The sequence below is a fragment of the Ochlerotatus camptorhynchus genome, unplaced genomic scaffold (genome assembly GCF_037179485.1).
Source record: "Ochlerotatus camptorhynchus isolate MF236.1 unplaced genomic scaffold, CSIRO-AGI_Acam_v1.1 ptg000241l, whole genome shotgun sequence".
NCBI classification, from domain to species: Eukaryota; Metazoa; Arthropoda; class Insecta; order Diptera; family Culicidae; genus Ochlerotatus; species Ochlerotatus camptorhynchus.
The window spans coordinates 144,541-171,963 of NW_027040731.1; the positions used below are offsets into that span (position 1 = coordinate 144,541).

Consider the following 27,423-nt stretch of genomic DNA (forward strand, 5'->3'; position numbering starts at 1 on the left):
CAAGATGCAAGAAAAGAAGTTAAAGTGTGTGTATGGCACATAAAACCTGTCAATTTAGCTTTCAGAGGGTCACAATAGCGATGAGCTGTAACGATGAGCAACGCGATGAGCGAGCAATCAGCGATCATAAAATTGTTAGTTGTGACCTTCTGAAAGCAAAATTAACAAATTTTATTTGTCATACACAAACTTTACCACCTCTTCTCGCTTTTTACAAATAAAAATTATCATTATATTATCCCATAGTTTCATAATAACGAAAACTAGCATTTTAGCTGTAATGAGCAATTGCAAGCCTGTTTGCAAGTTCAAACATGTGTAGGTTAAAATCATTGATTCATAACTCAATACCCACCGCTGAACTTTTCAGGAGCACTATTTTATAATGTAATCTTCGAAATTCAATCAGTTTTAATCCCTGCCAGGGGCCGCCTCCCATCTTTTCGGGCCGTTCAATATGGCGTCACAAAACCGTCCGATGGGCTGTATATAATATTGTCATTTTCGCATCGAGATTTGGCAAGGTACCCCTCAGTACCCAACGCTGAAATTTTCAGAAGTACTATTTTATAAGGTAATCTTCAAAATACAACCAGTTTTAGACCCCGCCAGGGCCCGCCCACCCTCTTTTCGAGCCGTTGAATATGACGTCACAAAAACGCTTGATGGGCTGTATATCACATTGATTTCAATGAAAAGCATTGGTGTATTCAGCAAAGTTGTATATTTTAATGATGCCAACAATTTCTTAGAACATGATAAATTGATCAAATTTGAAAAAAGCACTAATTAACTCAAAAAACCAATATTAAGGTAGTCTTAAAAGAAAATCTATTATAGCTCTACAGGGTTATGATGTAGAAATTTGGTGTCTATAGCAAATGTTCATAAAATCAACTGCTCTACAACTTTGTCCAAGACATGGAACCATTATCTCGTAACTGAAAAAAGTTAGAATTTGGATGTGTAATACTAGCTTAAAGATTATTCAGGTGTTAATTTCAAAAGATGCGAGATATAATGTTGAGCAACTTCTCCCAAGACACCCAGTCTCTAAAACGTCGAAAAAGGGTAGAAAATATTTTTGACCGTCTTTATTCATATTCGTGCCACTGTGCGTCGGTAGAATTGGTGCTCAGCACGGAAAACAAGATCGACGGAAAACAAAATCAAACTCATAATGAGAGAGAAAGAGGCAACGAGTTTCCCTCCCTAAGGGTAAATTTTATTACACTCAACTCTTGCGAACAACGTGTTAGGAAAAAAATTCGAGTTACGGTGGTAAATTTGTGAATTTTCCATTTGAAATGTGGTTGAAGTAGCCAGAATATCGTGTTAAAGAGAATGAGCCTAGAATGTGATAAGAATTCCAACATAAGATTCATAAAATTAATATCAGGGAACAGGGTTGTTAATCGATAACCGTCGATAACGTCTGCAATTGTGAATCTGTATTTCAGACGTTAACGCAGAAGATATCGACGGTTATCGATTAACAGTCCTGCTCATGAATACTTTTCATCAAGATAATTAGCTAAACAAATTTAGGAATATATACATTTACCACATTGTATTCCTAATTATTCTTGTTTCGACTTATGTTACCATTGTAATCATTGAGTTTTGGCGTCTGAAAAGGTTCATCTGGAGATCTCCAGATTGTGTGTTTTTTTACTAAAACGTTATAGGTAGAAGCACACGTCAAACACGTAGTATCTACGTGAAGTACTAATTGGTCGAACCGACGTGAGAGCTGCTTTCAAATGTGTGCCCAAGACGCCATACTTGGAGATCAGGGGCCTCATTGGGAAAGTCGAAACGAAGCGTTTTTCGTATGAACGCTTCGCTTGTATGAAAACAGTATTTTCGAGTTGGTTCCATAATGTGGCCCCAGGTAATATGGAGAAAGCGGGTTGCATCACTCAGAGATATGATGAGCACCTCAATATCTTACATGGGAACAAAGAACAATTATTTGTATGAACGTGGTACATTTAATACCGTAACTCGAAATCCTTTACTAACTCTTTGTTCCATTGAATATCTATTTAGAGAGAGTTTGCCTTTCCCCTCGTTTTCCGTCTCTATTTCTCTTCCATTCTCTCTTATTCTCTTATTATCATATTTACTCGCGCTGATTGCGATAGAAAAATATATAAGCGTAACATCACTGTCATATATCACGAAAACAAGTAAACATATCGTAAAATTGATAAAATTTTCGCCCTTTAGAATCTACAGTCACGTTTTTACTTATAGAAGCATATGTTTTATTTGAAAAAGTTCATCATTTAACATTTTGGGCTTAGACCCCTCTAAATATCTACGTAAAACCCACCTCTAAATATCTACATAAAAAGCTCAATTTTTTATGTTACTTAATTAGTCCCTATAATCATTTTCCACATGGGAAAATTTGTCACCGATCGATTTTTTTTAAATAAACCTCATCATACTGGGCAAGCCTACCGCATCCACTGAAGGGTCTAAAGGAACCCAAATCGGTAATGACCCTATGTCCCCACCTCGAAATTTCTAGATGTGTAATGATTCATCTTTCTTGACAACACATTACTGTTTTGAAAAATCAATAGAAATAACTGCTTTGATAACGACATGGTCTAATGTTTTGTACCCGTTACGTATTTATCGAAATTTCAACAATGCTCATTATTGATTGAATTTATTACATTTTTATAGTGCGTCAAATTAGGAACATTTTGCGTCAAAATAGGAACATAGGAAAATTAATGCGTCATTATCACACGACGTATACGAAATCAATAGTTATTTTTTCCCAACATTTTTTAATAAATTCGCCAGTTCCTCTATGTTATGTTTCCCCTATTCTTAAATATTTTAAATAGTGGCACGCACAATTTCAAAGAACTTCATCGCGTGTTGATTTTTGAATTTATTATTTCTTTAACTGCGTCAAATATGGTGCCTTCACGGTAAGTTAAGCCCTCAATCCCGGCAAACAACAAAAACAAAGATGAAAATCTTTTGAACAAAGTGGAAGATGAAAATCTTACTCATAATTTCTCTTTGATAATTTTCTTGACAATTTTCAGAACAGATGCTTGTGTGCAATTTTTAGAAGTCCTGTTCATTGCATTAAGTTTTTCCTAGTCTAGAACATCATATTACTCTATATTTAGGATATTTTTATGATCGACAATGAAGCAATTTTGCACCATAGCACATAGAGGAAATGGCTCTAATGTTGGTCTATGGATCTAAGATTGGGCCCATTGCTAAAAATCTGCTATTTATCAATTTTATCAAGATGAACATGTCATTGGGACGGTACTAATGGATATTTTTGGTTGCTATTGAAAATTTAGTCGATTGCTGAATTTATGTATGGGCCCAAATTAGGGGCATTTAGGCCGACATTACTTTCATTTCCTCTAAATGAAATTAGATAGGAAATCATTAAAAATAGAGAAATTGTACTTTTGAGTAAATTTGTTTTTTTTTTCTTACATATTTTATAGAAAAATATATTACTAGCAAATATTTCACCAATTTCAACAAAAAATCAATGATTTTGAGTTTAGCCAAGTTTTTTGGGTCATTCGACAGCCATTACTCGTATTCATCGGACGTGTACTCTTTTTGCTCTGCTTAACTTGGTGAAATATTGTAGCGAAAATGAATGTAGTTCGTAAAAACACACTTGTTGTTGACTTCAGGGTCCTTCCAGTTCGTCCCAATGCAGGAAAAGTGCAAATATTCTTCGAGTACAATATTAAGCTTCAATATTCGGACGCTAGATGCATTCAGTTTCATAACGTCCGAAATTGTGTTTTTATAGAGATGATGAGTTCAAAATCCCGGTATATGTGGATTGTGAAGCAGTGACCGTTCGAGTGCATGACCTTCCTCTGGCATGGCCACAAGCCACTGCACAGTGGTCCAGGATTGGAATTTAGCAAGACAAAAGTCCATAGTACTTTTGTTTTAAGATTTAGGCATTTGGTGTCTTCAGTGAAGTTTTTCTTCTTAAAATTATCCTTCTTTTGGTGCCTTCAAACATTAGGGTGATCCTTTAATTTTTTGAAATCCAAAAAATAACTTTCTTATTTAAAAAAATAAAGACACATTGTTCAAAGAAGTTGTTGGTGAATTAATTTCAAGCAACTTTGTTGAAGTTTTTTTGTATCTCTTACCGTTTTCATTTTAGAGATTTTTTTTCTGAACTGCGTTAGGGTGCACCCAAAAAAAATCAGTTTTTCAGCTCTAACTTTTTTATTTCAAATTTTTCGTAAAAACTGTTTTGATAGAACTTTTAGAACTCGTCAAAATACACAGTTTCGCTCAAGAAATAAAATCTGTATCTCTCGACTATCAAAAGATATTGAAGATTTTCTATACAAAAAAGGACCTTTTCAAATGTCAACCACTCAAAATGGGGCAAACGTACAGACATTTTTAGCCATCTTTCGAAATGGCATACTTTAGTGTATATTATATGGGAAAACTGGAGATACGTTTTTTTTTATCATAAGTTAAACTTATTTAAGTTCACTCACTTTTGCAATTAAATTTGGTAATAACTCCTTCTAAAATAGAGGAAGAAACGATATTATAAAAGAAAAACGTGTGTCTTGCTAAACTACAAAAGTCTTTCTAATACCTTTCTTTGTAAAATTGTAAATTAACAGGAAACAGTCAAGAAAAGGTTATGAAATGACTGCCCAAAAAAATGTTAGCTTCTTGTAATATAATGATTTGGTGAAGCGCTATTTCTAAGCGAAATCAGGGGGTCAGATGTCAAAAGCAACCTCAAAAATACATCTTCAATATTAACAAGCCTATTGAACTTCCGCGCGTGAAATTCTAGAAATTTCCTAATCGACTTATTACGCGTTTCATGCACTTCTTCGCTGCACATGCCAATTGGTAGTAAGGGTATGCTTAATCAATGTCACTCGATGAATCAATAATTTATGGACCGTTGACGACAGCGGATACCATCCTTATTTAATAACATATAACCTACGCGTTTCTTCTGCGTAAGAATAGTATGCTTTGTAGTTGATTTGCTTACGGCTGTTCACGATCATCAAAATCACATCTTTATTAAGGAGATTTCCAGACGCTGGTTCATCTCCGACCCCAGCGCTCCATTATATCTCTGTCTAACCCTATGTTTTCGCATATCACATTGAATTGCTGGAAAAATTTTCTGGCGGTATTCCCGTCGTTGGAGTTTCCACCTCCAGGCAGCGGTTCACCTATCCGAAGCCCCAGCCGATTTCTTATTTCTGTAGCAATATACTTTTCCCTGTCTTTTACTGCGGCGTTAGTTTTAGAGACCCGCCAACCTTGCTTCCACAAATTCAACCAGGTTATTCAATGTCCCTTTCAATATTAGGATATACGCTAAGGCTTTGTATGCAATTTCCAGTTGCAATTGTGCAGACATTTTCACAAATCGAACTAACAACAATAACCTCGTGTTTTGTAACCAGCCTGCTATGCTAAACACGTGCTGAAATCACTGAAATAAGTAGACAACTATTCAACTGTTGTTTAAACCCGAACTTTGCATTAGGTCCAATGTAACATAGAAAGATTCTCTTCGTCGATTTTCTCTTTGCATCCCCACAGCGATGTTAAGTAATTTTTAGCTGTTTACAACGTGCAGTGCGATAAAAGTAGTTATTATCTACCATCTCATACCAAAAGCAGGATAAGTAACGGTTTTGTAGCCAAGTTATTAACAAAAGAAAAAGCCGACGAAGAGAATCTGTCAATGTTACATTGGACCTAATGCAATGTTTGGGTTGATTTACGTTGCTTTGGAAACGCACGTAAAAAACCATGTACCGTTAATATGACCGCTTTTAATCTGAACACTTTTCAGTTTGACCAGCTCCAACGTCATTCAGCGTATAGAATGAAGAAAACCAAATAGGTATTAGGAAACAGATCGCAGAATATAACGAAAGAAGAACATAAGCTTATCAGTCCGCATCGTGCTCTCTTGCCGTGCGGATCTATTTGCTTTTTGCTGAAGGAAGTGTTACTACTACCTAAAGCTACAACAAATTTAACAGCACTTTGCAGTGCACAACCTGTAAAATTTCTATCTTGTTCAACTCTTATTCCTCTTCGATCCTTGTTTGGACCCTACCCGAGGTAATCCTTCTTGGATATCGATTTGGACAATTCCTCTTCGATCCTTCAGATTCTTATAGTAATCTGCATGGAAGTCGATTTGGATAAAAATTTACTGCCGCCATGGCGCCTAAACGCAAAAGAAGGGGGCAAACTCTTGATCCTCCTTCTGATGAAATTAATTTGAGTAATCAATTTGATTTGCTCACGGATGACAAGAATGATCCATCATCCAAGAAAAATTCTAGTAAACTTTTCTGGCTTAATGCCAAGAAGGAAAAGATTCCCCCTATTGTGATAACCACTTCCGATTCCCTTTAGAGATGAACTAGCCTAAGGCTAAAAATCTCTTAAATAAAGAATTAAAAAAAAAAACTTCCGATTCCCATGCTCTTTGGAACTTTTGAACTTTGTGAAAGTTAAGTTTTCACTACAAATTGGACGTCGGGGTAAATGCCGTGTATTGGCTGAAACCTTGGACGGATTGAAGTATCTTACTGAGAAGCAGCACAATTTTTTTACTTACGACACCAAAACTGAACGTGTGTTCAATGTTGTCATGAAAGGACTGCCCAGTGGTGAATCCCTGGATCAGATCAAAGATGAACTGGCAAAATTACTTGGAGTTGTGCCACTCCAAGTAATCAAAATGAAAATGAAATCCCGTCCTGGCGATTCGCGCAACGGGATTTCTAATGATTTTTATTTAGTACACTTCAAATATAGTGAACTAAACAAGCTTAAGGCCTTGGAAAAAGCTAGCCTTATGCTCCATGTCCGAGTGAAGTGGGAACACTTCAGGAAGCGGAAATTTCCAAAACCTTACCCAGTGCCGTAAGTGCCAGGGATGGGGTCACGGAACTAAAAATTGCTACATGCCAGCTAAATGCATGAATTGTGGTGATTCCTCTCACGCAAAGGACGACTGTCCTGTGAAGGAAGATCCTAAGAAATTTTCAAATTGTGGTGAAAACCACAAATCCAATTTTCGGGAATGTAAGACTCGCAACGCGATCCTTCAATCTCGTTCTAAGCGACAGGTAGGAAATGCTCCACGTTCCCGACCAGGTACAAATTACTCTGCTGTTAAAAACGGTCAGCGAGGAACAAATTCTACATACGTACCTGTAGGTACAAATATCACCCCTTCTTCAAATTTTTCATCTATACCTACTCCCCTCGCTGCTAACAATGTCCAGCGAGTCAATGGAGCATTACATCAAAATACTAACCAACGTAATTCTAAAGGAAATTTTGAAAATTTTGACTTAGAAAGCATTACTGCCCCTAAAATGGAATTTTTACAGAAATCATTAATTGACATGATTTCTGATATGCTTAAATCTAACTCCATGTTTGATGCTATTCAAACTGGAGTAAAATTTGCAAACAATATTGTCATGACTTTAAAATTCAGTAATGGATTTTAAAGCTTTAAACATTTTAAATTGGAATGCTCGATCTCTTAAAGATAATAAGGACGAGCTATTTAACTTTTTGAGAGTTCATAACGTGCATATTGCCGTTATAACTGAAGCGTTCCTTAAACCTGACCATAAGGTTAAGAAGGACACAAATTATTTCATTTATAGAAATGATCGTCTTGATGGACCCCGTTGCCATCATTGTTCATAGACGAATCAAACATAAAATTCTTTCTTCATTTGAAACCAAAGTTTTTGAAACTTTGGGAGTTTCTGTTGAAACAAAATTTGGACAACTTACGTTTATAGCTGCCTATTTGCCATTGCAATGCGTAGGCCAGCAAAAGAATTTTCTCAAGGGTGACCTTCAGAAACTTACCCGTCACAGGTCTAAATTCTTCATTATTGGTGATTTTATTGCAACACACCGCTCATGGAATAATGCTCAAAGCAATTCCAATGGTAATATTCTGTTTGATGATTGTTCTGCAGCTGATCACCTTCCAGTAACTTTTGAAATATCCCACGAAATAATTTGTAATCTCAACAGCTCTACTTTCAATTACCATAGAGCTCATTGGGAGCAATATCGAACATTTATGGAATATAACTTCGATCCAAACATTCCTTTGCAAACCAAAGATGAAATTAATTATGCTCTTGAATCTCTGACTACTTCTATAGTTGAAGCAAGAACTGCCTCAGTACCAAAATGCGAGGTTAAATTCGATTCAATTATAATAGACGACGATCTTCAGCTCTTAATCTGTCTGAAAAATGTCCGTAGGAGACAATATCAAAGAACACGCGATCCTGCCATGAAAGTTATCTGGCGGGATTTGCAAAAACAAAATAAAAAGCAATTCTCTGCCCTGAGGAACAAAACTTTTGAAAATAATGTTTCTAAATTATACCCGAGTTCCAAACCCTTTTGGAAACTCACAAAAAAATTGAAAAAACCTCAAAAGCCTATTCCAGCGCTTAAAGAATGTGGTAACATTTTGATCACAAATTTGGAAAAAGCTCAGAAACTTGCTAAGCAATTCGAGAGTTCCCATAATTTCAGTTTGGGTCTTACTAGTCCTATTGAGAATCAGGTTGCTCGGGATTATCTGTATATTTTCTCTCGGGAAAATATTTTGGATGATTCCTGGGGGACTGATTTGGACGAAGTAAGATCTATAACTAAAAAGTTTCATAATATGAAAGCTCCAGGTGATGATGGAATTTTCTATATCCTCATCAAAAAACTCCCAGAGAGTACCTTGTCTTTCTTGGTAAAATTATTTAACAGATGTTTCCATTTGGCATACTTTCCTGATAAATGGAAAAATGCTAAAGTTGTTCCAATTTTGAAGCCGGATAAATATCCAGCTGAAGCTTCTAGCTACCGTCCAATAAGTTTCCTTTCTTCAATAAGTAAACTTTTTTAAAAGATAATTTTAAATAGAATGATGCTTCACATCAATACGAACTCAATTTTTGCAGATGAGTAGATTGGATTTCGCCATGGGCATTTAACTACTCATCAACTCTTAGGAGTTACCAATTGGATTCATTCAAACAAATCAGAAGGCCACTCAACTGGAGTTGCTCTTCTAAACGTAGAAAAAGCATTCGACAGTGTTTGGCATGAAGGTTTGATTGCTAAATTGAAAAAGTTTAATTTTCCACTTAATATTATTAAATTAGTTAAAAATTATTTAACTGACAGAACTCTGCAGGTAAATTATCAAAATTCCAAATCTAATCGACTACCTGTTAGAGCAGGAGTTCCTCAGGGTAGCATTCTTGGGCCGATATTGTATAACATTTTCACTTTGGACCTCCCTGATTTGCCTCAGGGTTGCCACAAATCTTTGTTCGCTGATGACACAGGCATTTCCGCTAAAGGAAGAAGTCTTCGTGTTATTTGCAGCAGACTGCAGAAAAGTTTAGATATTTTCTCTTCTTATTTACAAAAATGGAAGATTTCTCCCAACGCTTCCAAAACTCAACTTATAATATTTCCACATAAGCCTAGCTTCGTTTCTGAAACCTAGTAGTAGTCACATAGTCACTATGAACGGAGTTTCAATTTCCTGGTCAAACCAAGTGAAATATCTTGGATTAATACTTGACCAAAAATTAACTTTTAAAGATCACATTGAGGGCATTCAAGCCAAATGTAACAAATATATAAAATGTTTGTATCCTCTTATAAACAGGAAATCCAAACTTTGTCTGACGAATAAACTTCTAATATTTAAACAAGTTTTTAGACCGGCCATGCTTTACGCTCTGCCAATATGATGTAGTTGTTGCACTACCAGGAAAAAAAAGCACTTCAAAGGATTCAGAACAAAGTTCTGAAGATGATTTTGAAGTTGCCTCCCTGGTACAGTACTACCGAGGTACATAGAATTTCGAATGTTGAGACTTTAGAACAAATGTCCAACAAAATAATTAATAATTTCAGGCAAAATCGTTGCAATCCTCAATTGCAACGATTAATTGCCTTTACACTTAGATAAGATTTAGTTTTCGTTTTTAGTTTTAAGATTTCAATTGTTATACTGACATGCAGGTTTTAAAAACCTGTTTAAAATACTGAATTGCCAAAGCAGGAACAATGTAAAAACAATTAGATATATATCATAACATGTAAGGCTGGTAAGTTACTGTAGTAACTGCCCGAAAAAAAAAAATTACAGTGAAATTTTCAGTGGAAACAATGCTCTAACATTAATATTTATTGTCGACAATAAAAATGATTGTTATAATGTTGTACCCTTCCGAAAACGGCAAAACTTCTACCTAGCTTTACAATGATAATACATAATACATAATACATAATAAAATGTTGTTACGATGATTTTTATTGTATTTTTCATTTATTTTATTGTTAACATGATTCGATCATGAACAGTAATGAACAACTCTATAACAGTAAAAAAAAATGTTAAATAAAATATTGGTGCGTTTTCATTGTGGGTTACTTCACGAACAATAAAAATAAATCTGATTGAAGCATGCAGACTATGGCCCGTATGAATAAAAAGAGTTTACTTTACTTTCCCGTGCTTTTCTTACGGGAAAAGTAAAGTAAACGCTTTCATTCATAAACGGAGATGAAAAACTACTCAAAATTAAGTACTTTTCCCTCAATTTTGGGGTTCAGCCCAATAATCCAAATTTGAGTAAATCGCATATAGTAGTTTCCATTTAACACCAGCAAAAAATTACCTACTCTTAAGTATACGCATCTCTCGTTCCTTTTTTGACAACAATAACGAGTGCAAGTGAGAGGCTGAAGTCAATATTAAGTAAAAAGAACTCAAATTTTGGGTAGTATTTTTTCTCCGTGTACGACCTTATGAGAGGGTCAGCAACACTGCCAATGTAATCAAGATAGGTGCTATTTCAAAACTACTCAAATTTGGGTACAATGCACCCAGATCGGTCAAAAGTGAACCTACCCAAAAATTGGTTAACTGTGTTCGGAGTGACAAGTTGACAAATGAACAAAGTCGATCGGATTCATGTCGATGTTGTCCATTTGTCAATCCGAACATAGTTTACCCATTTTTTTGGGTAGGTTCAGTTTTGACCGATCTGGGTGAATTCTACCCAAATTTAGGTAGTTTTGAAATAGCGTGTATGGCTTTGACAGTTCGTTTGGCTCAAAACCAGCCAGTCCGCGTCCGCTCATTTCTTATCCTAGACCCTCGCTAAAGCTGGGTTAAGATGGTTCAATTTTGAGGTGAAAGCATATTTCATGGGCGATTCTCTCCAGTCGAATGCATTAACTTATCAACGACGCTCAACCACCAAGAAGACGTGACCTACACACTCAGCGACGATTTGCGTGTTCGGTAATTTTTTACCGGAAAAAAAACTGTAAATGCAGAATATTATAGCTTTTTCGATAAATTTTTTTTTTTACCAATACATATTCGGTAAAGTTTAAACGAAGTTTCGGTAATCTAAATATTTAATTACCGAACACTGTAAAAAAAAATACAATACAATACAATATAAAATGTGGTAAACGCCGAATTCGGTAAAAAATTACCGAACACACTGTAAATGCCAAATCCGTTTACCGAACTTCGGTACATTCAGACTGTCAAATCGTGGGACGGCTTGTTTTACACATAACCGCAAGCTGAGAGAAGTGAGACCAGTGAAAGTTGTGTAATTTTTATCATGGAACAGGTATGGAAGCAAATTCAAGACCAGGATGAACGCATCACTGAAATTTTTGGAAGACTCGAACGATTGCGCAATATGCTGGAAAAATCTGGCGATTCTAATTGGACGTGGAATGAGGGAAGCGTTTGAAATGTTGATCCAATCGTTCTTCGTTTTTGATACTGTACCGGCACCGTCAGACAAACAAATCTTCCTATTTTTCGGAGTAATGATTAGTGTTGAAACTTTGTCTACAACAGTAACAAAATTTATGCACGCGTTGCAGTAATCTTGCAGTCTTTTGTAGTTGTAAATTTCGTAAAGCGTATCCCAAAATCGTTACAGGGCCATAATTTTAATGATCAATAAAAACATGAAATATTAATGTAAAAAATCACTTTTAATATAAGCACTCCGGAAAAATTAGAAAAATAAAAAAATAAAACAAATCCGGTAAAAAGCACCGAAACGTTCGTTAAAAAATACTGAATCGTTCGGTAAGAATCACCGAACTGTTCGGTAAAAATTACCGAATCGTTCGGTCATTTTGACATTTCATAAAAAAAGTGTTTACGGAACGTTCGGTAGTCATTTCGTTTACCGAACGGATTACCGAACGTTCAGCTGTTGAAACTTCGGTAAAAAATTACCGAATACGGTAATAATTTCTAAGTGTGTAAGGAGTTCGAGTGCAGGGGAGTTGACCTGCATTTCTCACAAGTTTCGGATCGAATCTCAATCCATAACCAGTAAAAAAAGGACTCACCCGTAACAGACATACCACCCCTTCCCACCCCTACTGAGATTTGGAAAAAAAAACTGCAGTTACTCACAAGCTTTGAGTAACTGCAGCTTATTCCAAATCTGAGTAAATTTCGTATGGAAAGAAAATTCTCTGAGTCTGTTCGGACTGGGAGGGAACTTTCCCTTTCGGTAGTGGACTGTATCGGCAGGGTGGTGGAGGAAGCAAGCGTCGATCGGAAATCAACTCGTAAGGGCTCTGAAAAGAGCTGGTGGGTTCGACGCTGCTCCAAACCAGGGATGTGTGCAAAATAAACTTGAAAGGGGCGGCTACGCTAACAACTGTTTATTCTCTCCTCTTTCTCTTTACAAATTCTGCTTCTACTGCTGCTGATGTTTGCTGGTGCTTGGTCGGAAAAGAACTCTTCTTTGCACGGTGATGCATGCCTCTTTTAAAGCGGCGAGCGTTGATGTGGTCGTCGCTGATTGGTGGATGTTGTAGCCTATTGATGGTCTCGTTCTTCGCTGCTTGTTGGTTGTGTTCGTATCAGTTGACTTTCGGCGGAGACGGAACATACTCCCCCCGGTTGAGGTAACTCAACAATTACCAGGAGGTTGTACGTTATCTTCGATAGGCAGCACCGATATCTTGTTGATAGGGCGTCTGTAGCTGGAACCTCCTGCAACGACATCGACAGTTCGGACCAAACCGTCATCGCCCTGATATACGGCTATGATGCGACCCAACTTCCAGTTGAGTGGGGGTTGGTTTCGATCGTGGAGCAGAACAACACGGATGTTCGGCGTAGTTCGAAGATTCTTCTTTCTGGGTTGTAGGGTGTTCAGATAGTCGCGACTCCAAGCGCGCCAGAAATGTTCGCGCATAAGTTGCAGGTGTTGCCATCTAGTTAGACGTGCTGCCTTGACGTCTTCCAAGGATGGCTCGGGTATGGCAGTGAGAGGGCGTCCAATCAGATAGTGGGCTGGCGTGATCACCAGTGGGTCTGCCGGGTCGTTGGAGATGGTGAAAAGTGGTCGAGAATTTAGCACAGCTTCGATTTCTACCAGAACGGTGGATAGCTCCTCGAACGTGAGCTTTACGTTGCCGACAATACGCTTTAGATGGCTCTTGGCGGACTTGACTGCGGCCTCCCAAAGGCCACCGAATTCGGGTGCGTCCGGTGGGATGAAGTGCCACTCGATCTCACGGTTGCGGCAGAATTTCTCGATGGTGTTAACGGCTTGCTGATCCCGGAACTGTTGGAACAAGGCGTTCAGTTCATTGTTGGCACCTCGGAAGTTGGTTGCATTATCCGAGTGCAGCTGTTGGATCATTCCTCGTCGTCCAAGGAATCGCTTCAGGGACGCCAGAAAGGCATCGGTGCTTAAGTCGGAAACCGCTTCTAGGTGGACGGCCTTGGTGGTCATACAAACAAAGACGGCCACATATGATTTCACTAGAGCAGGACGGCGCACACCTTGCTTAATCAGGAAAGGCCCGGCGTAGTCCACTCCGGTCACGGCAAATGGGGGCGATGGTACCACTCTCGATGCTGGCAGGTTTCCCATCAGTTGGCTGGTATTGGTTGGATTAATCCGGAAGCATCTCACACACTTACGTGTAATTTGCCGGATGGTGGAGCGAGCGTTCAGAAGCCAATATCGTTGTCTCATGGCGTTCATCAGGCCAGACTGCCCGACGTGAAGCTGTTCGATGTGCATCTGTCGAATCAAAAGGCGTACCACCGGGTCCTTGTCTGGTAAGATGATGGGATGACGGCTCTCGAACGGTAGTTGTGAGCGATCGAGTCGACCGCCAACACGAAGTAGACCATCGGTATAGATAGGACGCAGGTTTGCCAACTTCTTGCAGGGTTCGTGGGCAACAACTCGTTGAATCTCGTCCGCCAAATGAACGAACTGAACCACGTGGATTATAGCTTCGGTTGCCTGTCGCAGTTCCGGTATCATCAGGTGATGGTTTGTCTTCCGCTCGGCAGGGTTCTTCATACGGCAGTTACCAACGAATCGCAAGACGTAGCCCATTACACGTTGGATTTTGCGGAAGCTGCTGTATCTGGAGAAAAATGGGAAAGGTTCCATACTCACAGCTGCGGTGACGATGACTGGTTTCAGCTCTGGCAGCAACGGATCTGGTACTTCTTCGGGTGGATCGATGTCGTATTTCACTCTCTGGAGGAACTCAGGGCCATTCCACCAAAGGTTGTTGTGCTCCAAGGCTCCAGGTAGTTGGCCGCGCGAGACGATGTCGGCAGGGTTCTGCAGCGATCTAACGTACTCCCACCGGAATCCACCAGTGTGTTCTTGTATTACAGCGATTCGGTTTCGGACGAATAATAGGAGTTGGTTGAGCGGTTTCTTGATCCAGGCTAGGACAATCGTACTGTCACACCAAAGTACAATTTCCCGGAACTCCATATCCAGGGCAGGTAATACCTTCAGAACTAATCGTGTCAGCAGGAGAGCGGCGCAAAGTTCTTTTCGTGGGATGGAAAGATCGTGAAGAGGGGCCAACTTGGATTTGCTTGTCAGTAGGCGGAGCTTCGCTGAACCATCGTTGAACAGGCTTCGTAGGTAGATGCAGGCCCCGTACGCCACTGTTGAGGCATCGGAGAACCCGTGCAATTCGAACGCGACGACTCCTTGGAATGTCACGCATCTTGGGATGGCGATGTTGTGCAAATGCGACAACGAAGCTTGAAGTTCTTGCCACTTTTGCGCCGTGTCTTCATCAATCGGATCGTCCCATCCGACCTTGAGCTGCCACAACCGTTGAGCCATTAGTTTTGCCAATACGATGACTGGAGAGACCAGCCCAAGAGGGTCGAAGAATTTGGCTATCTCCGAATACATTACCCTCTTCGTAACACGTTGTTGTAATGGCGGCGGTAGCTTCGGATGGTTTGCAATGTACAGCGTATCGGCATTCGGATCCCAGAGCAAGCCAAGGACCTTGATAGCTTCGTTTACATCACGTTCTTCTAACGGTACCCTTTTTTCCTGGTCTTCCACGGGAATGCGCTCGAGAAATTCTTTGGAGTTCGAGCACCATTTATGTATCGGAAAACCACCACGTCCTAGGAGCTGCTTCAATTGTTGTTGAGCTTCGATTGCATCTTCCACCGAGTCTGCGCCGGACAGTACATCGTCCATGTACGTCTCCTCCTTTACAATGCGAGAGGCGATAGGAAAAAACTCACCTTCTTCCTCGACGAGCTGTACCAGGCACCTTGTTGCGAGGTATGGAGCGGATGCTGTACCGTAGGTAACAGTACACAGTTCCAGAACCCGTAGCTTCTGCGACGGGTGTGGTCTCCAGAAGATTCTGAGGAAACGTCGATCTTGTAGTGCTTGCAGTACCTGCCGGTACATCTTGGCAACGTCTCCAGAAAAGGCGATCTTGAACTTTCTGAAGCGTAGGACGATGAAATGCAGATCATTCTGCACCACAGGACCGACTTGCAGGACTTCGTTTAAAGACAGCTTTTCGGATGACGACTTGGCACTTGCATCGAACACGACACGACATTTTGTGCTCGAGCTGGACGGACGCAGTACAGCGTGATGTGGAAGATAATACCTCTGCTGGTTGGGAGGATCATCAGCTTCATTGATTTCACGGCAATGTCCGAGAACCTCGTACTCTCGAACGAACTCTACGTACTGCGCTTGTAGTTCGGGATTGTTCATCAGTCGTTTCTCCAGCATCAGGAACCTCTTCAGAGCTAAAGCACGGCAATCGTCCAACTGCGAAGAATTTTCGTTGAACGGCAAGCTCACGATAAATCTTCCGGACTCGTCACGCTGGTATGTGGACAGAAAGTGTGCTTCGCATGCCATCTCCTCGGTTGATAACTTGGGTACGTCCGGCACTTCCTCGATTTGCCAGAACTTGTACATCTTTCGCTCGATGTCTTCAAGAGAAACGTGGCTGGCATGCTGAACTGATACGTTTGAAATCTGTGGCTCGACGATGACACCAGATACGATCCACCCAAGGTGAGTGTCTCGCAACTGTGGCAGGTTGTCCGCCAGGTTGAGTTGGCTTGGCTTCAGTATATCAAAAAACAGCTCTGCGCCGATCAACAGGTCCACCTTATCGGGCGTGTGGAACTCGGGATCGGCAAGAACCACTCCAGCAGGGATGTCCCAATTGTTGATGTTGATCTTCGACGATGGAATTGTGCCCGTTACTTTCGGCGTCACTAGGCACTCGAGGCTGGCTTGGAAGTTGGATACTCGGGACTTGAATTTCAGCGTCACCTTGTCACGAGCGAGGGTGCGCAACGCGTTGATACCGGTGATCGAAACGTTGGCTGGCTTCTTCGGCAGACCCAGGCGATTGGCCATGTCTTCGGTCACGAAACTCACCTGGGAGCCGCTGTCCAACAGGACGCGGCATGGATGGGGATGACTCTTCTTATCAAACACCTGCACCACTGCGGTAAGCAGTAGTACCGTCTTGGTCGACTGGGCGAAGTTTGACGAACAGGTGGTGGACACAGGATGTTCCACGGGGGCAAGAATCTTCTGCACCGACGTCGACGGTTGACTTGGAGCAGCCGGAACCGGTGGCGGGATTGCCATAGATTCCGCGGAAAGAGAAATGTTTGGCATTTTCTCCTGGGTGGGTGCCCCATCATCATGGAGCAACGTGTGGTGTCGGCGCTGACACTTGTGGCACGTCTTGATTGAAGGGCAGTTCTTGGAACGGTGTCCTTTGCGCAGGCAGTTAAAGCAGACTCCTGCGGCTCGGATCTTTTCGTTCTTCTGGGAAGCGGTTAGGTTGTTCAGGGCAGTGCACTGGAAGTTCCGATGATCACCACCACAAATCTCACATGCTTGGGACGCATTGGTGGAAACTGCGTGGCTCTTCTGCGGCTGAACTCTTGAAGGTAGCTGGGCTTGTTTTGGCTTGATTGTTGGCGGCACTGACTGGAACGCTGCTTCGCAGTTTTCCAGAATCTGGCATCTGGATTTCAGGAACTCGATGACTTGGGAATACTTCGGAAGATCTCCTTTCTTCTGGGTCCCTTCCCAGGACTTACGGGTCGATTTATCAAGTGCTGAAATTATCAGATACACAATGATGTGTTCTGAAACTCCGGTGATTTGTTGCTGAAGGTAGCGCAAACTTTCGACGTGATGAGTGGCTTCGTTCAGCAGTGTTCGCAGTTCCTTATGAGACTCCGACGTCATCTTCTTGAGGAACAACAACCCACGGATGTGAGTTTCCACTATGACTCGCTTGTTCTCGTATCGGTCCGTTAAAATGGTCCAAGCTTGCTCGTAGTTACCCTCGCTTAGGAGCTTAGCGTCCAGAACTCCAGTAGCATCTCCGATAAGAGCTTTATCTAGGTGATACAATTTTATGGCATTTGTATCCCCCGAGTTGGCCATCAGGTCCTGGAAGATGGCCTTGAACTTGGGCCATGCGTCGTAACTCCCATCGAACGTTGGGATTGGTGCTTTTAACGGTTGCTGCTGGATAATCACGTGAGGTGCTGCTGGAATGGCTGGAGGAACCTTTGGAGTGGCTCGAGCTTTTGCCTCTAGCAGTAACTCTTCCACAGCATTGGATACGTCGTAGTACAGTTTCTCGAAGCTTGCGTATTCGTCATCCTGTCCATCGAGCGCTTCATCGGGTACCAGGGCTATTACCTTGCTGTGGAATTGGCTGTACTCAGCGTAGGTAACAGCCAGGTTCTTGGATAGCACACCAAGTTGTGCCAATCCAAGCGTCTCATTGATCAACGTCCGATTAATCCGCACCAACTTCATTTTCGCTTGGGAGCGCTGGCGAACCAATCCACGATATTTCTTTGCTGTAGCTTCATCCCAGTCGGCTTCCCATTCGTCGAATCCATGGAACGATCCAGATCCATCCGATGGTGACGGATTTCCTTGTTGCTGTTCGACACCAGCATCTTGCACGCCATCGCGAGTCGCACCAGCATCTTGCACACCATCGCGTGTCGACGAACGCGTAATAGGCATTTTCGTATTTTTACGAAATCACTTTGTCTTTAATTTGTCGCGAACGCGCACACGAACTCGATTCACTTGTTTATTCGCGCACGACGGGCATCGGCAACAGCGGAAGCAGTTTTGTTTTGGCACTGTTTGCTAGCGTAGCTCGTCCTTTTCCCTACTCGGAAGGCGGCAGGCAGTTCGATCCTTTTGGTAGGACTGGGCAAACTTTCGGGCGAAAGCTTCTTCAAACGGCTCGCTATCCGGTTCGTGATGGACCAAATTATGTTCGGACTGGGAGGGAACTTTCCCTTTCGGTAGTGGACTGTATCGGCAGGGTGGTGGAGGAAGCAAGCGTCGATCGGAAATCAACTCGTAAGGGCTCTGAAAAGAGCTGGTGGGTTCGACGCTGCTCCAAACCAGGGATGTGTGCAAAATAAACTTGAAAGGGGCGGCTACGCTAACAACTGTTTATTCTCTCCTCTTTCTCTTTACAAATTCTGCTTCTACTGCTGCTGATGTTTGCTGGTGCTTGGTCGGAAAAGAACTCTTCTTTGCACGGTGATGCATGCCTCTTTTAAAGCGGCGAGCGTTGATGTGGTCGTCGCTGATTGGTGGATGTTGTAGCCTATTGATGGTCTCGTTCTTCGCTGCTTGTTGGTTGTGTTCGTATCAGTTGACTTTCGGCGGAGACGGAACAGAGTCAATTAATCTCAGTCGCTGAGTTGGTATGATTGGCCGTGAACGTTTGAAGTGTGATGATCCTCGGTTTAATTGTCGGTGTTTCGCTGTTGTTCTTCTGCTGAGAACCCGGTGAAAACAGGAGATGATTGACCCGATGTCGTTGGCTGGAAATCAGCGATACTGAATACCCCCTCGGCTGGAGCGATGCTATTGTTCGATGTGGCTACATCCAAACATTTCTGTTTGGGATGTGCTGCTCGGCCACATAGTACGTTTTATTTGAAAAATAAAAGCGGGAAGGGATCTAATTGTAAATAATGGTCATCGGCCCAAGAAATACCTAATAGGCGAGGGGGCCTTATAAATAAACGCAATAAAAAAAGTTTCTGGGTCAAATACTCCTGTGTGTCATTAAATTCGTGATGAGGATGAGATTAAAAAAAGATAACATTTTTTTGCAATATATAACATAAAAATCCAAGATAGAGTTTACCTTACACTATATCCTAATTTTTTGTTTTAGGTTACCTGAAGTACGATTTGATGAAGCCATACACGTTTTCGCATATTCTCTTCGGTATAGTGATAGGCACACTATTCATCGTGGTATCACTGGTTGTAATTTTAATTATTTATCGCCGCAAAAGTACCCAAGCAGAACGCGAATACAAGCGCATCCAGATCCAAATGGACACATTAGAAAGCAACGTTCGTATGGAATGCAAGCAAGCCTTTGCCGAATTACAGACCGACATGACCGATTTGACTGCAGATCTCGAAAATAGCGGCATACCGACACTAGACCATGTGAATTACATTATGAAGGTCTTTTTCCCAGGAGTTACAGATCATCCAATACTCAACTCGTCAAAGTTTAAAATAAATATGCCTCGAAACAATTATGATCAAGCAATGCTGCAATTTGAGCAGCTTATTAACAATAAGGTATTTTTACTTATATTTATCGAGACACTAGAAGCCCAGAAGTCATTTAGTATACGGGACAAGTAAGTTTATTTGTTATTAATAACATGTTCCTATCATTGAATCATGTTAAATATTTTTCAGAGTTAACGTTGCTTCCTTACTCATGATAGTTCTTATGAATAAAATGGAGTACGCTACCGATGTGCTGAAGTGTTTACTGTTGCGGTTAATTGACAAATCAGTTGTGACAAAACATCCACAATTGATGCTTCGGCGCACTGAAAGTGTGGTAGAGAAAATGTTAACGAACTACATGGCCATATGCATGTATGATTATTTGAAAGAATACAGCGGAAATTCGCTCTTTTTGCTATATAAAGCAATAAAACACCAGATTGAAAAGGGTTTAGTGGACGCGGTAACATACGACGCTCGTTACTCATTGAGTGAGGAACGGTTACTGCGGGAGCAGATTATGCACAGTGTTGTAACTCTGCATATAATACAGGACGATCTGGATGAAAAAATTCAATGCAAAGTGCTGGACTGTGATACAATTACTCAAGTGAAATCGAAAACACTCGATGCATTGTTCAAAAATACGCCTTTTTCGATGCGTCCTTCGGTCCACGATTTAGATCTAGAATGGCGACATGGTCGGGGCGGCCATTTAACATTACAGGTAAAATTAGTTTACATTTTTGTGCGATTAGTATGCTGCCCATAAAAGCATAACTGCCCCATATGAATAGGAAATCAAGCAAAGATGGGACAATTATGCTTTTATGGGCAGTATGGGTTATTTACAAATTGTGTTTCTTACATCATAGGACGAAGATCTTACCACCAAAACCATTGGTGGATGGAAACGTATTAATACTCTAGCCCACTATGGCATCAAGGAATCAGCTGTGATGTCTCTCATTGCCAGACAGAATGATAATTATAATAATTTTAATAACAAACAGCCATATCCGAATTGTTATTATATTAATAACTCTTCGTCTCACATTTCCATCAATGGCGATATGGTTCATCACACTCCGTCGTTGCAGCAAAGTCATATGTTGAACTTTCAAAATGTTGCGCAACAGCCTCAGCATGCTCGCATTTATCACCTAGTGCGACCAATCGACGAAAAGACAGCTTTTGGACAGCAACAAATCTTACACGAAAGAACCCATAAAGCTATTCCGGAAATATTTCTCACACGGTTGTTGGCTACTAAGGGTACCATTCAAAAGTTCGTGGACGATTTTTTTGGAACCATTTTAACTGTAAACAATATGCTACCACCTGCTGTTAAATGGATATTCGATATCTTAGACGATGCCGCTAAGCGGCATGGTATTATCGATCCAGATGTCGTACATGCTTGGAAGTCAAATAGGTTTGTAAAAATCTACTTGCTTTACCTATATAAACTTCATTGATTTTTTTTCTTGTAGTTTACCGTTAAGATTCTGGGTGAACTTCATAAAAAATCCAGACTTTATCTTTGATATTAACAAATCACCCAGTGTAGATGCCTGCCTCAGTGTTATAGCACAAACATTCATGGATTCTTGTTCTACAACCGAATATAGACTGGGCAAAGATTCACCGTCCAACAAACTACTTTTTGCTAAGGTAAATTCTTGTGAAGTCTAATCGATTTATGTCTGGTCTGTGTCTAAGCTTATGATTTCTTCTTGTCACAGGACTTGCCACATTATCGCGAAATGGTTGCAAACTTTTACGCTGAAATAGCACACATGCCTCAAATTAGTGATCAGGACATGTGCACTGCCATGCAACAGTTGTCCTTCCAGCAACAGGAAGAATTTGACGTTATAGCAGCGCTAAAAGAACTTTACATTTACGTAACGAAATATAGGGATCAGGTAAGTTGGTTGAGAAATAACGATGCAATTAAATTATGGCTTACTTACAATTAATAATTTATGTTAATATAGATCATAGATTCGCTGGATGAGGACATACACGCAAAAAAAATGCATTTAATACACAAACTTGAAAATGTTGCCTGCACGTTGGAAGGTAAGTTACTATAAAAGATTATCCTTAATACACTCGGAGAAGTAAACGTATGGAATTCTTAAGTTTAGCATTAAGGAAATTGACAAATTCGTAGAAAATTTATTTTGTAATGTTTCAATGGAATGCATAGAGGGCTCTGCTGATGCTTAACCAATTTATAACAATCTGTTATAAAGAGTTTGAGATTTCCTTTAAACTCCGTTATAATTGCTTATCTTTTGACAGATACGCGTATTTCGTCTACTACTTGCAGACTTCATTAGTGCCAAGTGGTGTTGAGTACCTACTTGGCACTGATGAAGTCTGCAAGTAGTTGACGAAATACGCGTATCTGTCAAAAGATAAGCAATTATAACGGAATTTAAAGGAAATAAACCAACCCACTCAAAGCTCTTCATAAAGGGATTCCGTTAAGAGGTTCGACAAATTTAAAGGATTAATCTCTTATAATTTCATAAGGTCATTTGTGCTGTTTTCAAATGTTACGCCGGATTTTATCTTAAAACCTTTCTACTACAACAACAATTTTGAAGAAAGTTAAATTGAACATTGAGATTTGAAATAGAGCCTAATATATTAAGTAAACGACATTTCCTTCATTCTCAAAAAAAAATTAAATTTACTAATCTAAGCTCTTTTTGGAAATAAGAAATGATGAAGACATCAATATATTCCATAGTGAAATACACATATTCTACACATGGTGTAAAAAAGCCTGTTAGAACTGAACGTAAAAAATGCAACTTAATGTCATTTAGCAGGAAAAGAACACCATCAAACATTTCAATTGCATTAGGAAATCAGAATGTAGAAAAATGTGAAAGAGTTAGGAACTTAGGGATTATCTTAGACTCCAAACTTGCATAGACCATTACAATTACAATAAGTCACAGGGCAAATAACATGATAGGCTTTATCAAACGCTTTTGCTATAACTTTCAGGACCCATACACAATTAAAACACTATATATTGCCTATGTGAGGTTTATACTGGAATATTGCAGCTTTGTATGGTCTCCATTTTCAATCACGCACGAAGAAAAATTAGAATCAGTACAAAAGCAATTTCTATTATATGCCCTTCGTAAATTAGGTTGGACATCATTTCCTCTTCCATCATATGAAGCACGCAGCATGCTTATAAACATACAAACATTAAAAGAGCGACGTGAATATGCAATGGTTTAGTTTGTAAACGATATCGTTTCGCAGCGCATTAACTCAGCAGAACTTTTATCAAAATTAAATTTTTATGCACCTACTCGACAACTCAGAAATCGAAATTTATTTGCCATAACCCATCATCGCAAAAATTATTCAAAATTTGGGCCATTAAATCGCAGATGACATCTTACAATCAAAACTGCGAAACCATTGACTTTTCAATGTCTCGGCATAAACTTAAACAATATTTAACGCCATACGGAATCATAACTCGTAAGAAGTAAAAATAGAATAGCAGACAATTTTTTTGATATTCTTAAGAAAAACAAATTTGTGTATGTATTTGTACTAGTCTACATCGATTGATGAAAACAAATAAATAAATAAATAAATAAATAAGCTCTATTTTGAATCTCAATGACCATTTTGACTGCTACGGCTTTATCTAAAATTATTGAAAAATAATAATATAAATTCGATTTAGGGAGGTAAAAAATACATGGAAAAAATAATCAAAACACATTGAGTAAGGAAGGTATCGAAGTTGGAGTGATTATTGAGAGGTCGTTTGTAACAAATTAAAATAGCATGAGATTTTAAAGCTACCAGATACTACTCGATTACTCTGCCTACTGGCAAACTGTGGGCCCGCTACCTCATTTATAATTCATTCCATTCATAAAGAATATTAAATGATTACCTCTCACAGCAGGCCTGGGTTCAATCCCAGTCGGCGTCACTGGGGTGTTCTGAGGCATAACATCTCTGAGCACGCCTTCGGGAAGTAAAGCCAACCGGTGAACACTCGTGTTTATTTCAGTTACCGTGGGGACGTAATTTGTGATTAGCCCCAGTCCCTTTCAAATTGTATCACTATTTATGTACGGTCCTTACATTTTAAATGACGTTTCACATTCATCTAGTGATGGCCGATTGTCATTCGAATAATCGATTAATCGATTAACGAACCGAAAAGTAAAATATTTGTAATCGGTTATATCATGCCGATATAAGCATTAACATCTCCAGAGGATCATCACCGATCGTTTCAAACATGTGCTTCACTCTCATTGGTGGAAAAATGGCAGCACAGCGAACAAAAAAAATCGATTAGTTGTTAATCGAGTAATTAAAAAATGGGACATCTCTGATTTTGGTGTGATTGTTTTGATAAAAATGAGCGCAAATTCCATCTCTACCGAGGGGGCAGCAAAACCACAAAATTACCTTGAATACGGGGGGTATTCATTGGATGAAAGGGACCGTGAAAGAGGACACTAAAATAGAATGTTTTTCTTCCGACAGTTTCATCTTAGTATTCATCTTTGGTAAAGCCCCTGTCCAAGGATGAGGGGCTTAATGATGATTTGTCAAGTGTCGCTATGATTTTTTTTTGCAATTTTTTAAAAAGCTTCAGTTCATTGATTTGAAAGGTTCATGCGAGTTAATTTCACGGAGCCGTAAATTGTAGTTTTATCATAATTTTAATATTAGCATAAAATAAAATAGTAATTTTAAATTCGCTTTTGTAATGCTAAGGTAAATAGTTTGCTTTGAGTGTAAAGTTAATTTATAAGAAAGTTCTAACAGTTTTTTTTTTGCACTTCGAAACTTGACGGGTCATACCTCTAACATAGTAGCAGTGACAGTGTCGCATGTCCTAACACCAACTGCCTGCGACTAGTGTTCGAGGGGCAGACAGGGCTGAATACGGGTCAATACTAACAAAACTTTAACACTAACATGACCCCGAAACTAACGTTCATCCATTGCACTAATAGTTATAATGTAGTTGTACTTTCCTAATAACCCATCTATCACAGACAAACAGACATAACACTCGGTTGAACAGGTTGTTCATCGAATACGCATTTGACGGTCAATTCGGGTGTTTTTGGTTGGTGGTGCCGCTACCTGTGGCGCGCACGGTCGGTTCCCTTGCGTCTGACGTCTGCACACTGGCGCCGTCTGTTCAGCGTACTATCCATCACATGATACTCAACAGATGGCGGTAGTGTTTTAGTGACTATGTTTTGTGGAGAAAAATATTAAATGGGTTATTTCTGTTTGTCTGTGCATCTATGTTTCTTTTTCGTTGTGTGTGTGTGTGTGTGTTTTTTTTTTTTTTTTTGCATGGAGGAAACCTTCAAAAAGGCCATCGTGCCACCGCTTGACGACTGGGTGCACAGTCGCGGTGACACGGTGTGTGGGATTCTTGCCGCACTAAAACCTCCTTAGACGCCTTGCCCTTTTCCCCCGGAACCACTTGTCGTATTACTTCGGAGGGGGCCGTGCATTACGCACCTCACTTTAACTCAGCTAATTGGCGCTTCCAGTTCGCTGATCGTCTCTCCAATTTGTGAGCCATTTAGCTCCCAGCGTCACGTTCTACTCGGTTATCCCTGGTGGTGGGTACAGCCTACTCTGACGGAGAGTTCTCCCGGCTTCGGCTTTCAGTTCGCACTTGTGTGAGCACATTACTACTTTCTAGTTGGTCTTCCCGCCATTTTCGCTGCAGCGCTGACATGATCTGCGTTACTGCTCTGCTGACGGCGTTAAAGGTGCCCTCCTCTCGACACATTTCTTCGACGACATTCTCCGTGCTAAGGGCGAGCATATCCTCTCGCACATCATCAAATCTAGGACATTCGAAGACCACGTGCTCTGGTGATTCTTGCACATTCCCACACTCCGGACAGAAGGGTGACGTTGTGTGTCCGAACCGATGCAGGTACTTCCTGAAGCAGGCATGACCAGACAGGAACTGCGTCAAGTGGAAGTTGACTTCACCATGCTTCCTGTTCACCCAGGTCGAAAGAGTCGGTATTAGCCTGTGTGTCCATCTACCGTTCTCTGCTGCATCCCACTCCTGCTGCCACTTAGCCATCGACTCCGTTCTCGACATTTTTCGTACTCCTCTGGTTTCTCTCGTCATATAGCACTCGTAGTCCTCCGCCAAGGTGATGCCGATTGGGATCATACCGGCGATAACGCATACTGCCTCCATCGAAATGGTTCTGTACGCACTCACGACTCGCATGGCCATGAGCCGGAACGTACTGCTCAATTTCCTTTGGTTCTGCTTCGTTTTCAGCGCTTCAATCCAGGCTGGACCTCCGTACCTTAGTATTGATGAGGACACACTAGCCAGAAGACGTCTCTTGCTGCTGCTTGAACCAGAATTGTTCGGCATGATTCTGGCTATTGCGTTGATGACCTTCGTCGCCTTCTCGCAAGCATATTCGATGTGGCTATTAAAGTTTAGCCGGTCGTCGATCATCACTCCCAGATACTTTAGCATGCGCTTCGAAGCAATGGTGTGCTCTCCAACGGTAATTTCTGCCCGCTGCACTGCTTTGCAGTTACTGACCAACATCACTTCTGTTTTGTGGTGGGCTATCTGCAGCTTCGCTCCTTGCATCCAGTTACCAATCGTATCTATCGCCTTGGCCGCCAACATTTCCACTTCTTCCAGCGTCTCACCGGTTACCGTCAAGACGACATCGTCCGCAAAGCCCACGATCTCAACTCCTTTGGGCAGCTTGAGCGTCAGCACGCCATTGTACATTCCGTTCCACAGCGTGGGACCTAGAATGGAGCCTTGGGGAACCCCCGCCGTGATTCTAAGCGATTTCTGCCCCGTGTCTGTCACGTAGACCAGGACCCGGTTCTGGAAGTAACTACTTAGAATCCTGCAGAGGTAGTCTGGAACCCTCATTCTATGGAGCGCCTTGGCGATGGCCTCCCAGCTGGCGCTATTGAATGCATTCCTCACATCAATCGTAATCACGGCGCAGTATCGATTTCCTCTCCGCTTCTGTTTGGAAGCTTTCTCGGCTCTGTCAATCACTGTCCGAATTGCATCCACCGTCGATCTCCCTTTCCGGAATCCAAACTGTCTCTCCGACAATCCGTGTTCACTCTCCGTGCACTTCGTCAGCCTGTTGAGGATGATCCTCTCTAAGAGCTTTCCTACAGTATCCAGCAAGCATATTGGCCTATACGATGCAGGATCCCCCGGCGGTTTTCCGGGCTTCGGCAACAGCACGAGCTTTTGTACCTTCCACCGGGGAACTGAGGGAACTGACCCTCGTCCAGACATTTCTGCAGCACCATCCTGAACATGTCCGGGAACGTCTGGATCGCCGCC

At 40.9% G+C, this 27,423-nt stretch overlaps 1 protein-coding gene across 1 annotated transcript in view; it reads left to right on the forward strand.

Annotated features, from left to right (window-relative positions):
* The window catches only part of PlexB (plexin B), a 122,689-nt gene that overhangs the window by 76,558 nt on the left and 18,708 nt on the right, over positions 1-27,423 (forward strand). The window contains exons 8-13 of the mRNA XM_065225929.1: positions 19,666-20,149; positions 20,211-20,751; positions 20,900-21,459; positions 21,518-21,698; positions 21,770-21,952; positions 22,025-22,109. Of these exons, the coding sequence (XP_065082001.1) occupies positions 19,666-20,149; positions 20,211-20,751; positions 20,900-21,459; positions 21,518-21,698; positions 21,770-21,952; positions 22,025-22,109 (2,034 nt within the window). The remainder of the gene's footprint in view (positions 1-19,665; positions 20,150-20,210; positions 20,752-20,899; positions 21,460-21,517; positions 21,699-21,769; positions 21,953-22,024; positions 22,110-27,423) is intronic.